The following is a 13,392-nucleotide window of genomic DNA, read 5'->3' as shown; positions in this document are numbered from 1 at the left end:
CGAGGGGGGGAGTACATGTCTCATGAATTTGAGACATTTCTGAAAGAAAAAGATATTATGCATCAGCTTACAGTGAGGCTTACACCTCAACAGAATGGCAAAGCTGAGCGGAAGAATCGCACCACCATGGAAATGGATAGATGCATGCTCACAAGTAAGAAGTTGCCTCATAGGTTTTGGCTGGAAGGCCTCATGTGTGCAAACCACAGTTACGCTGAAACGCGTTTCAGAGCCCAGCCAGGCCTGAAACACCATTTCAGAGAAGCGCCGTTTCCTGAAACGCGTTTCAGGACCCTGAAACAGCTGGCTGAAACGTTTCAGCCAGTCTGAAATGCGTTTCAGAGCTCTGAAACGTGCCGTTTCAGACAACACAGGCTGCTAGGTCTCCAAAATCACATTTTTTGTCTTTTTGCTTTTGATTTTGGTCTCCAGGCTCCTTCCACTCCTTCAGCCTCATACTCTCTCCATCCTCAAGGTTTTCCAGCCCTCCTTCAGCCCCATTCACTCCTTTCCTCTCCTTTCTCTCCTGCAGCCTGCTTCAGCCCTCCATCATCATCTACTCCCCTCCCTTGCTGACGTGGCGTTTCCCCGTTTCAGCCCTCCTAGAAATCCCAAAACGTTTCCGTTTCCCCTAACTATGGTGCAAACTATATTTTAAATCGGGCTTCTACAAAGGCTTTGAAGACAATCACTCCCTATGAGGCATGGCATGGGAGAAAGCCCTTAGTGGACCACTTCAGAGTTTTTGGTTGTGTTGCATATGCCCACGTGCCTGTGGAGTTCAGACACAAGTTGTCAGATAAGGCACTAAAATGCATTTTTGTGGGATATAGTTCACAAAGCAAAGGCTATCGTCTCTACAATCCTGCTACACGCAAGATTTTTGTCAGTAGAGATGTCATATTCTCTGAAATTCTGCACATACAAAAACTGAATTTCAGATTCCGGCCTTTGCAGATGATGTGTTTGAGGGGATGCTTCTTATAGCATTTGGTTCCCCCGCTGAAAATCAGAATTTACAGCAACCTCCGCCAGCTCCACAAGTACAGATTCAGCCCCCAGCTGAATTGTTACAACCTCAGGGTGTGGATGAGGTTGTCAGACTTCAAGAGATACACGCAGCCAAAACAGTCCCGCATTGGTTGCTTCAGACTCTCAGGGAGAGTAGGCTTGAAGCTCCATTGCCTGGTAGAACTCGTAGTGCAGTAAGGCACATGGAGGGAGCTCGTTCAGTTGAATCAGCTTATGCAGGTACTCTTCTTGATGAGGAGGAGCCTGACACATTTGAAGAAGCAAAAGATAATGTGCATTGGATGAATGCCATGCACGATGAGTTGCAGTCCATTCATAAAAATCAGACTTGGGATGTTGTGGATTTGCCATCAGGTAAGAATGCCATAGGTACACAGTGGGTTTTCAAAGTCAAAAGAAAACCAGATGGGTCCATTGATCGGTACAAGGCAAGGCTGTTTGCAAAAGGATATGCTCAGAAAAGGGGCATAGATTATAAGGAGACTTTTGCTCCTACATCCAGGATGACAACCATCAGGTCGGTTATAGCCATGGCTGCAAATTTTGAATGGCATGTTCATCAGTTGGACATTAAAACAGCTTTCCTTAATGGAGACTTATTGGAAGAGGTTTATGTCAAACAACCTCCGGGCTTTCAAATTTCAGAAAATGCACTTCAGGTATGCAAGCTGAATAAAGCTTTATGGGCTGAAACAAGCCCCACGTGCATGGTATGCCAAAATTGATGCCTTTCTGACCAGCAAGGGGCTGCACAATAGTCCAACTGAGAGCACCCTCTACATCAAGAAGATATTCTGGTCATCATTCTTTATGTAGATGACATGTTGCTCACCGGATCAAATGAGGAAGTAATTGCAGATTTCAAGACCCAATTGAAAGCTACATTTAATATGTCAGACTTGGCCTTGTTACATTTCTTTTTGGGGATCCATTTTATTCAAGAGAAACGTGGCATTGTTATGTCTCAGTCCAAGTATGTTCAAAAGCTCTTGGACAGATTCAACATGCATGATTGCAAGCCTATGTCCACTCCCATGGAGCCGCGGCTGAAGCTTCATTCATTTTGTGAACTGCAGGCTAACAAACTTCGGGAATCCAGGATTGGCCTCACCGAGCAAGTGGACAGGTGCCCTTTTTTTCCTATACCACGCGGATTGGCAGAAGGCTTCAAATGGACTCTTCGACATGGAACCCTTTGAGGGAGAGGCATTGGGTGGCCGGGAGGGTGTGCCAGGAGGTCCGTTCCAGGTTTTGGACATGCCTATGATCCAGTTTTGTGGCCGAGGAAGATCTCCTACTTCTGGCTGGCCGCCCATGGAGCCTTGCCCATAGGCCCGTGGTTGGAGTAGATGCGGGTGGAGGGGTAGTGTCACTGTTGCTCTACTGGAGTTATGGAGACGATCCCTCATTGCCTTTGGAGCTGTCATAGTGGAGTGAGAATATGGATGGGAGCCCTCAGGATTATGACCTGCATACACGATCCCTCATTGCCTTTGGAGCTGTCATAGTGGAGTGAGAATATGGATGGGAGCCCTCAGGATTATGACCTGCATACAAAGCCTTAAGAGGGACTACACCTGGGGGGGGATGGTGGCCTCGTTGACTAAGGGAGGTCACACGTACCAAGTTGACGAGGTCTCTCCAACTTATCGGATATAGGGTGAGATTCAGAGGAGGACATGTGCTTGAAGCTCCACTGTCCACATACGAGCCTTCCTCTCCTTCACTGACTACATAAGCAGAGCAATACTTAGTGATGATGAAGAGAGCGCCGGTCGTGACGTCTTTGGCTCTGTTAGAAATCAAGAGAGAGAGAGCAGGAAGCAAGAGAGCTGAACATAGTGTTTTCAATAGAAGAATTGACTGTTACAAGAAGTGGGATGGGTTTTATCTAAGTGACAAAACCTTATCCTTCACTAACCACAGTTAGTGAACTAACTGTGGTTAGGGGAAAAAACCTCTAAATGAGGGAAAAGTGCCCCTAACCTACTTATCACATTACATTGGTCACTGCTGAATTATAATAATAATTCTAACACTCCCCTGCAGTGCCAATGTCATGTACAAGGAAATAATCAATCACCAAAAGGATATAAGTTCAGGGCACTGCGAAATGCCTCAAACTTTTCACGTGGAAGTGGTTTGGTGAAGATGTCTGCAACATTGTCATGTGTTGACACATAGATCATACTGATCTCTCCTGCATGCAACTTCTCTCTGACATAGTGATAGTGAACCTCAATGTGCTTCGTGCCATGAAACACAGGATTCTTTGCCACTGCTATAGCACTCTGACTATCAGTGAGAATCGGAGAAGGACCCTCCAATGAAAGATGAAGATCAGCAAATAAACGACGCAGCCAAACACATTCAACTGTCACTGTGAAAGCTGCCCTTGTACTCAGCTTCACATGAGGAGGTAGCCACTGTAGACTGTTTCTTGCTCAACCAAGAAATGCAAGCATGTGCTAGAAAGAAACAATTCCCGCTAGTGGACTACCTAGTATCATAGTCTCCAGCCCACTCTGAGTCATTGTAAGCATGCATCTGCAAGTCACCCCCCCTGGGAAACATCAAGCCAAAAGACTTTGTACCTTGCAAGTAACGGAAGATGCGTTTTACAGCCTGCCAATGCATAATCTTTGGGCTGTGCATATACCTGCTCACCTGAGAAACTGAAAACTGAATATCAGGTCGTGTATTGCAGAGATAAATGAGGCATCCAACAGCCTGACTATAGAGTGTGACATCAATTGATTCACCCGCATCATGCATTGTAATATTCTGGAAATGATATCTATATAAGTTTTCCCTTCTTCACCTTTCTGCTTCCCTCTTTGACTTCATCTAGCTTAGTTAATATGCTTGGGTCTTTTCAAGCAAAATTGTTAAATAAAGGGGAGAAAGCTATTGAATCTGCAACTTCTCTGTGTTTACAATAGCAAGAGCATCTCAGTGCATTTATGAGGGAGTATTTGAAATTGGAATGTAGAATAGGTAGCACCTCACATAAAGCAGGTTAATATCATCATATCCCAACTTTACCAAAATCTGGAGAATCTAAACCTGTACTCAAGAAATCTAGAGAAGTTAAATTTGTACTCAAGATTTCTGGATTAAATAGACTCAAAACACAATGGTGAATCATGCAGTGAGGTGAAATGACTTCTTTTGGGAATGAGGCAGAATTGGTTAAACAAGTTGGTTCATCAATTTGTTATGCCATCGTGTGACCAGTCTGATAAAAGAAATAACCTGAAACGGAGTAAGAGATTTTGTAGTTCTTTGAAAAGCCATGAAGCTGCATTCCTCAGAACTCAGGACTAGTGTGGCAGCATCAAGCTATGCTGCAGATCTGTAATCTGAGTGGTATAACAATGACTTATAATATTGTACACTGAGTGATGTAGAATACAGAACAGAAGAATGCATACAATGAGTTGAGAACTTGAGTTTAGGAAAGTATAACATGGGTTTCCAAGAGGAAAAGAGAAAAATGAACTATCTAACCATGATTCTGAATAAGGGGTAAAAGACAAAATAAGGAAAGAATCTGAGGGAGATTTTTAAACCTTCTTTGAGAAACACAAGACGAATGACAAATGAACCTTGTCTAGATATTTCAATACACGTCCAGGAGGAAGTCTCTGGTAGATGTATACATGTTGCTTTAGTGTTTTCCCTCTGCACCTTTAGTTTTTAGTAACACTCAGCTTGTCAGTATTCTAGAGCATCATAGATTTGTAAGAATATGTTCTTGTTACGGAGCTTGTGGAAATTTTCAAGAGTCTGCTGACCAAGAGTCTCTAAGAAACTCATGGTGCCTATTATGGGCTGACCTATTACTTACATCACAACGCATTATGTCCATAATCATGCATTCGCACAGAGACGAGATTTCTGTGACGCACTCATCAATGATTTAGACAACGTGGAGGAAACTTAGAATGGCCATGGAGGGATTCATGTGGGGTTGGCAACTAGTAGTCATGCATGGAAGATTTATTTTTGGGGCCGTAAAACAAGGAGGAACATCTTTGAACAGTTTCTTGTGTATTGTGGGAGTTGCCTGTAGTTCCAATCCTGCCGCTTGTGAGCAATTTCTTGTGCAGTAGCCATTAGGGAAGTTGTTTACAATTTCACTTTTGTATGAATATTTAATATTTTGGGCACTTTACTGCAGGTCAAGAGATCCCAAGTACGAGGGTTCAAATGCATAATTTACTGTCATCCTGCCAGCAGTCAGTAGAAAATTATGTTGGTGGGCATGGAGTACAGAATGCTCATAGTCATAATAGTGCTTCCCAAGATGGTGATGTTTCAGCTGGAGGCTCTGCAAAAGAGTCTGATGCAGTTATAGAAGAACGGCATGTAAGTGATGCTTCATCTGCAATTGGAATGCATCTTGGAGCAAGTATTCCTACCGCAAATAGAAGTGGATTAGATGAACAGTCCTGGTTGGCAATGCTGATGGATGACACCACGGAAGGGGTTGTGATGGCTCCTAGTCCAAGGAATGCAAAGCAGCCTTATTCATCTAAATCAGAACTTCCAAGATCCTCTCTTTATTCAACTTGTCACGACAGACGCTCAGGATATATTTCACCAGTAAGAAGTTGTTTATAGTCTTTTCCTTTTGGATTGTAGCTTCCAGTTTTGAAGTTGATAAGTTTCAAATTGAAGCTGAAATATCTTACATTTTGTACTGTATCTACAACTCTGAAACTTTTTTAGAAGCTACATATCCATGAATTTAGAACCTTTGTGGTCTTAGACAAGCTTTTGTTTTCTTCGTTGCTCTATGATTTATGTACATTGTCGGCAAGTACTTCTTAGCTCTTTTCTTCTTTTTCTTAAGTCAATGTTTTGTGACATTTGATCTGGTTTTGAACTTGTAGTGTACAACAGGCCGTATTTCATTCAAGCTTTATGATTGGAACCCAGCTGACTTTCCTAGAAGGCTGCGTCAGCAGGTTAAGAATTGCAATTATGTCGTTGTAGTCTTCTGCATCAGAATATTGTTTCTTTCCTTATCAAATCAATTAGATTAGCACTGTATTGTAGGCTTGATATGAGCTCTTTCTTCTGCAGCAGAATCAATTGTCTTTGCTGAAATTTACAAATGGTAGAATGAAGCAAAAGTAATATGACCTGAAAGACTCTTGGAGTTGCAATTGAATCAATTTTCTGATGAGAGAGAGCTGTAGAAGAAGTCAAACTTAAATGTTCTTTCACATGGTAATGCTAAGGTAATTGCTGATTCTTTGACAGATCTTTGAGTGGCTGGCAAACATGCCAGTTGAGCTGGAGGGTTATATTCGATCTGGCTGTGTTGTTCTTACATTCTTCATCACCATGCCGCAAGCATTATGGGATAAGGTAGAAATGGCTTTTTCATATCCTGTCATTAACAAACACTGATCACGTTATATAATGGTTTTCGATCCCTGTTAACAACCTAGGGCTAACAACTCATGCAGGCCATGGGATACTTATTTGAAACATGATGCCCATACAGATTATGGACGACTGGATAGGACATGTGCAAAAGGTGATCCTTGGGCCAGGATGTGAGCTCTGGGGCACAGGCCCAATCATAGCACGTTTCAATGATAAAAGTGTATTTATAAGAAATGGTACGTTTTATTTGCTCTTAATGTAATTATGTCTCTTTTGCATGTGTGATCAGCGTATGATGAATCATGTGGGCCTAAATTTTTTTAATTTGTTGTAGGTAAGATTCTGAGGGCAGATTGTAAAAGGAAGCTGACTCCAATTTTGCTGGATGTATATCCACTTAGTTTGGAGGCTGGATGTGCAACTGACATTTATGTTTTTGGCTTCAACCTCTGGAGGACAAATTCAAGGTTTGTTCCTTTAGAGCATGGGATTTTTAGCGGTCGTTGGGCTCTAGCGATAAATTGAGTGTAGTAGTCAAACCAGAGCCTTCACTTGTACGTCCTATGGGTATTTTATCTGCATCTTTCTTGTATCTTTTGGAGTAATACTTGGGATGCAAAGTTTCTTAGCCATCACTTGTAGGTCTAATGGGTATCTTATCTGCAGATTTCTTGTATCTTTTGGAGAGCAGTACATGGAATGCAAGGGTTGTGAGCCAGCCAATCATCGCCACGCTACACAGAGGATAGCTAGTATATATGAAGGCAGCCTTGAAGCATGGAAGATTAGTGTGTTCTTTCCAGACAGTAAAACTTTTGGACCTGCGTACATCGAGGTTTGTTTTCTGTTTTCTTGTTTTAAATTGCATCCCAAAGCACCTTAGCAAGCATGGAGTGCCTGAGGGTGGTCTTCTTTTTCTTACAGGTAGAAAATGATTATGGCGTTAGTGCTTTCGTACCCATCTTAGTTGCAGATAAAGGAGTCTGTGCAGAGGTTAACTCCCTTCAATTGAGCTCAGAGTCATTGAGAGTCAATCATGAAGTTCCTGACAGGGTAACACAGCATTGCAAAGGTGATTCCTTGGCACAGCAGTGCATTCATGATTTGCTTACTGACTTGGGATGGGTCTTCAGATACATGACACATCACAAATATATCAAGAGAGAAGAAGTTAGGGATGCCTTAATGAAGCGGCTTGAGAGGTTGTTGCTCTTCTCTGTAAGACACAATTGGCAAGTGGTTGTCAAGCGATTGCTTGACACAGCTATAACTACTGGTCTGACCACAGGGATGGGTGTTCGCTCTGATAGAGTCAGAAGAGGGCATCTTGACACAGCTATAATTACTGGTGTCACAGGGATGGGTGTTGGCTCCGATGGACTCAGAAGAGGGCATCCGCTCAACTTGGATGTTGTGAAGGTCTTTAGAGAGTTGAAGAATGTTCTTGATGGTGAATATTATCTTTCTTTATTGGAATCCTTTTTAAGCGAAAGTAAGGCAGAACAAGCTCTCCTATCACTTCCTGAAGTCACAGTATGTGGAGCTGGAATTAGCTACGAATCTAACTCAGAACAATGCAAGGTTACAGCTATTCTTACTGAAAACTGCTTTCAAGTCCCAAGTTTTTCTTGTTGATCTCCCCTTTGCTTTCATGCACATTTGTTCCTTACTGAATGTTTTTAAGGGGAATTTGTTTCCGTGGCCTTTCTTGGGTTTTTGCAGGAACTTCAAGAAATAAAAACGAGTGGAGTGAATAAAGAGAAGCTGTCCCACTTTCCTTCCATGGACTGTCAGTTTGTTGTGTCTGGCAATCTGTTGTCTCCCCTAGTCAATGAACGGGACTTATTGGAGGTGCCTTTACTGGAAAAAAAGGTTCATATTGTGGAGGATGGCTTGCAGCGTGCGACGAGCTCTTGTATACTTCCTTTGGGTTGGTTAAAGAAGCCAACAAGGAAGCCAGGCAGTGTCTGTGTGTATGCTAGTGATAGAAGATTGAGGCGGATAGTTGGGACAACATTGAGCATTGTAGTACTATGTGTAGGAATGTGTATAATAATTCAGCACCCTCACCAAGTAACAGAAATCTCGAAGTCTCTCAGGCGCTGCCTGTGGTATTCAAAAGATACTGTGCCTCTTGATTGAAGGCTGGGTATATCATGCTTCAGTGTGGTTCTGCTAAATTATATTTGCCTTACATATTCCATGGTCAAAGATAGGAAGAGATTTCCGTGCTCTATATTACACAAGCCACCTTCATTTAATCCAAAAGGTCACATAACTTATTGCATATGTATTTAGGGGCGTGTGTGTGCGGAAGTCTTTAGGATTTCTGGATCACGTGGCTTAAAGAACTGTCAGATGTCAGAGAAAAGTAATGCTTGGCATCACAGGAGATACAAGATGTTTATGTAGGTGTGGATGTGTGCGAACACAGTTGTACAATAATCAACAACCATGGATGGGCATTCAATTTGCAAAAGTATATATATTTGCTTCTCTCTTTTACAAGGGTGCATGTGCATGCATACTTGCATGCACACTCATACACACATACACTGCATGCCCATGTGATTCTTGTACTCATGTGCATGCACACAAATTTTAGAGTGCAGACACATTTGATCACATCTCTTGCATGGCTGACCCTCTCTTATCTTTGTTGTAAGGTGGTCACAAGGTGGTTGGTGAACATTTTCAAGAGTTTCTAGTTTGTAAACAAGGTTGAGGGACATCCCATACGCAAGTTGAAGCCTCAGGGTCTTGAACTTGAAGGAGTTCGTGGTTTGGAATTCTTGATGGCAACACCGATCTTTGAAATGGTACCTTTACAATGGTAATCATTAGTAGCTTTAGATTAATATGGACCTTTTGTTGTGGGCTTCATTATGCCCAACCTTGGCAAGATAATCCCTATTCTCTATTGACTAGAATAAAATTTAAGGAAAATATTCCTTGCTTGAAAGTAAGTGTGCTGATAATGATTTGGAGCCTTTTGATATAATGGTCCTCAAGCTTTTTCGCATCTGGCCTATCAATTCTCTCTATTGTGCATGTAAAGTATGCACACATATATACATCAACCCAACAAAAGAAGTTTTCAGAGAAGTGAAGAATACTGTGGTATTGAATTCACTCTTCTTAAATTGTTTCTATCTATCGCTGGCATGTTGATGATGAGGGTTATTCTCAATGGTATGATATGTGGGAGTTATTTTCCAGCTGCTATACTTAAATGAACTCCAAAATAGTGGTTTGATGTATTGACCTTTGACTCGTTATTTTGAGCTGATTTTATAGACACTTCTTGTAGGCTATCTTAGAATGAGGTTTAAGATTTGTCTTATTCTTTGATTTTTTAATTTTCTAAAAGATATCCTCATTACTGGATTATATTTGAGTAGTTTAGTGTATTTTTGGTGCTTGCTAGGTGTTATGGTTAGTAGGTGCCTTCTGCTTGATTGACAGAGGTCCTTGGTTCCCATTGATGATCATTTTACACAAAGGTGGTCTTCATTTCTCTTCCCTACCTATCTTTAAGTCATAGGTTTTTTGTCTTTTACTCGTTGACACTCACACTGCCTCAGGGTCATCTTCTAAAGAAGCAAGTTTTGTGCCTTCTGCTCCCCAGCTCCTCGCCCAGCCCTCCCTAGCACCTCTGTTCCACAGCCCCTCTCCCCAGCCCCTTGCCTCTGCTCCCCAGCCCTCAGCTTGCCTCCCTAGCCCCTAGCCCCTTGCCTCCACTCCCCTCCCCCCCACCTCGGCCCCAGGCCTCTGCTCCCAGGCACCTGCCTCTCTCCGACCCCTTGTCTTTCATCACCAGCCTCTCACCTCTCTCCCAGCCACTCGCTCTACCCACAGCCCCCCGCCTCTGCTCCCAACCAACCCCATCACCTCTGCTCTCCAGCCCCTTGTCTCTCTCCCAGCCCCCTCACCTCTACTTCCAGCCCCCTGGCTGAACTTCCCCAACCCCTCTCCTCTCTCCCAGCTCTCTGCCTCTGCCCCAGCGTCTCTGTCGAGCCATCCTCATCCCCCCTTCAGTTGTCTCATCCATCCTCTGCTGTGGATCTTGGCCCTGCCTCCCATCTAAACCTGTATACCTGGATCACAGCTTCCTCATTGCTGCTGCTGTAGCCTCTACCACTGCCTCCCCCAATGCCCTGTAGTCCTGCCCCATACAGCTGTATGCTCTCGATGGTGAGTTTGTCGGAGAAAGTTATGAACTATGGACTTAGTTCACTAAATTACCCTTGGGGTGATTTTTGGGTTAAACATAAAAATGGGTGGTAGGCAGACCTTTGGTCCTAGGGTAGGACATCCATGTTGTCATGGACAGGGGATAGAGATTTTTCAGGGGCCACATCATGTGGCAAGCCCCCACATACATCCGTCATGGATAAAGGAGATGGTTACCACATGGTACCATTCGGTTGGTGTATCTCGTGTGGCCTTGCCACATGTCACACAGACACACTCACCATCTCACTCAATCTAGGGCAGCCAATTAAATGCAAGTATTGCATGTGTTACGTGCATTCTGTTTGGTTGATGGGGCTGAAGCTTCTGGCTTCTTTGAGAAGCCACTAGGTAGCTTCTCTCACCTCCACAGAACCTCAATTGGTCTGCATTATTTGGGTTTGAACGTGCATTTGCAATTTAGTTGCTGCATTTTGAGTTGTATGCTTTCATTCCAGCCACTGAGTCTGCAGTAGCAATTCCATTGTGTGTGCGCATCTATTCCTACCTATGTGTGGAGGGCATTGCAGTTTAGGAGGCCTCCTGTTTCCTGTTTCTTTCATGGTATCAGAGGCCACCTTTGGGCAATCTTCTAGTAGAAGAAAGCATATACACCATCTAAGACTTAGAAAGTTCAAGGGTGATCATAATCAAAAGTGTTGCGAAAAGCCTCTGCAACATTGCATCTACTGACATCTACAAAGAGAACCAATCTAAAGGTTGACCCATACCTTAGGTTCTAGACCTCTATAAACAAAAGCAACCCAAATGTTGAAGCCTTGTTGTTATCAGCGTCTGACCACGCAAGAAGCGGGTTTTCATAGAGACCTATGTGACAGCGATAATCAGGAGCCAATTTGAAGAGGGTTGAAGAACACAAGCAGCACTGACGTGATCATGAACATCAACGATGCTTCTACATCAACGCAGACTTGCACAAGCAAAATCAGGAGCTGAGGTGAATTTCTCAGGCGGTGCGCAAACGGAGGTGCATTGAATCAAATCAGGCGATGTTGCAACCTTGTAGGGACTGAATGAAGAGCAACAAATTGTAGGAGCATGTTCGACTGATAACTCACAAAAACATAGTCCATGTGGGAACGTGTTAATCTAAAACAAGCGTGCATGTATGCACGAAAGCACTTGGCTCCAGCTTGTGGGTTTTACGGGTCTTTAGACACTGTCGATTGTTTAGTAAGAAATAATAAAAAGAAACGCTTTGAGGACTCACAAGATTCGTTAGGATTTGCGAAGGTTCTTTAGTTATTTGCATGCTCTCACACTGATTGTAAAGCCTATGCCTTTAAAAAAAAAACTATAAATTAAAACTGGAAGGTAAATCAGTGTTATTTTTCCTTGAAGGGTTTACGAATAATACTTGCAAAGTTTTGATGTCGACTTTTTGGGGTTTTTTTTTGCTTTATTTTTATAAACAGATCCAATAGACGACAATCTCTTCACCGGCAGGCATAAAGCCCTGTCAACATGAAAATGAAAATTTTTATAGGCGAATGTGCTTTTTTGGCAAACGACTTTCTGGATAGCAAATATTTTTTTTCAGGCAACGGCTCCAGCATTTAACAGGTGAACTGGCTTTAGCGCCTTGCTCTCGTAAACGAACACGCGAGACTTGGATGAGTGATAGGAAAGCTTGAAGTGACTTGAAGACTTGTAGCTAGAGAAAGGCAAGGCAATCGTTCTAGGAAGAGCTTAAGCATGAAGGGAGAGTGGAGCCCTTGAATTGATTTATAGCAATGTTGGAGGGGGTTAAAAAGCACACACAAGCTAATGAAAAGCCAACATCCACACACAAGCTAAAAGCTTAAAAGCCAACAACCATCTAAAGGTAAAGGTAAAGAATTTTAGAAATTCCTAGTAAAAATTCATAAAATAACTAAGAATAATCACAAAACTCCCACTCAACTCAATCCTAAAGCATTGTCTCTAGGAGGTCTAGTGTGAACAAACTCAATAGGAGCTTGTGGTAAAGCTTGCAAGCAGCTCATGCAAGAAGGCTTTATGAGAGGTGGTGCTACAAGAGAAAAGAATTAGGCTCAGAGAAATTAGTGGGCAACTTGCACGATCAAAACATAGATAAGGGGCATATTTATCTCGTGGGTAGTCTGCATACGTTTTTGTTACCGGACATCAACAAGGCAGCATGTAGTTGATGGCACAAGCCTTTACACACATTATATTTCGGCGCCTAGTGCGTATACTAAGTTTGTAAGTAATGGGGGACTTTGAACATGAACACGGACTCGTCGAGCGCAAGTCCATCTTGAACAAGAGCCTCTCATTCTCTTATATGTACATTTGCTTATACATGTGTACTTAAATATGTAGATTCTCTTATATGTACATGTGCTTAGATGTACATGTGTACATGATGCTCCACACAAGATATACTCTCTTGTACATATTGGATGCCACACCTATGGTTATGGCATATTCATGTGTATATCTTCCTACATATGGACATTTGTTCTATATCATTGGATATTATACTCTATATGCTTATTCTTTTATACATGTACATTTACTTATACGTATGTACATTCTCTAATACGTACATTCTCTTATATGTACATGCGCTTAGATATACATGATGCTCCACACATAGAGCTTAGAGTTATTCTCTTATACATATTGTATTCCATTATGGTATATTCACATATATATCTTCCTTCTCTCACATATGGACATTCTATGTTGTTAATTGATATG

At 42.4% G+C, this 13,392-nt stretch overlaps 1 protein-coding gene across 1 annotated transcript in view; it reads left to right on the top strand.

Annotated features, from left to right (window-relative positions):
• SPL7 (squamosa promoter binding protein-like 7) overlaps window positions 1-8,928 on the top strand; it is a 41,929-nt gene extending 33,001 nt beyond the window's left edge. Inside the window, exons 4-11 of the mRNA XM_087392427.1 lie at window positions 5,216-5,640; window positions 5,931-6,005; window positions 6,304-6,411; window positions 6,551-6,668; window positions 6,767-6,899; window positions 7,099-7,267; window positions 7,357-8,013; window positions 8,155-8,928. Of these exons, the coding sequence (XP_087248553.1) occupies window positions 5,216-5,640; window positions 5,931-6,005; window positions 6,304-6,411; window positions 6,551-6,668; window positions 6,767-6,899; window positions 7,099-7,267; window positions 7,357-8,013; window positions 8,155-8,574 (2,105 nt within the window). The 3' untranslated portion in view covers window positions 8,575-8,928. The remainder of the gene's footprint in view (window positions 1-5,215; window positions 5,641-5,930; window positions 6,006-6,303; window positions 6,412-6,550; window positions 6,669-6,766; window positions 6,900-7,098; window positions 7,268-7,356; window positions 8,014-8,154) is intronic.
• Window positions 8,929-13,392: the final 4,464 nt, after the last annotated feature.

The sequence above is a fragment of the Dipteris shenzhenensis genome, chromosome 21, assembly GCF_047967505.1.
Source record: "Dipteris shenzhenensis isolate YYH24624 ecotype China chromosome 21, Dip_SZ_1.0, whole genome shotgun sequence".
NCBI classification, from domain to species: Eukaryota; Viridiplantae; Streptophyta; class Polypodiopsida; order Gleicheniales; family Dipteridaceae; genus Dipteris; species Dipteris shenzhenensis.
The sequence above is the reverse complement of the archived record's forward strand: the minus strand, read 5'-3'. Positions and strand labels throughout refer to the sequence as shown.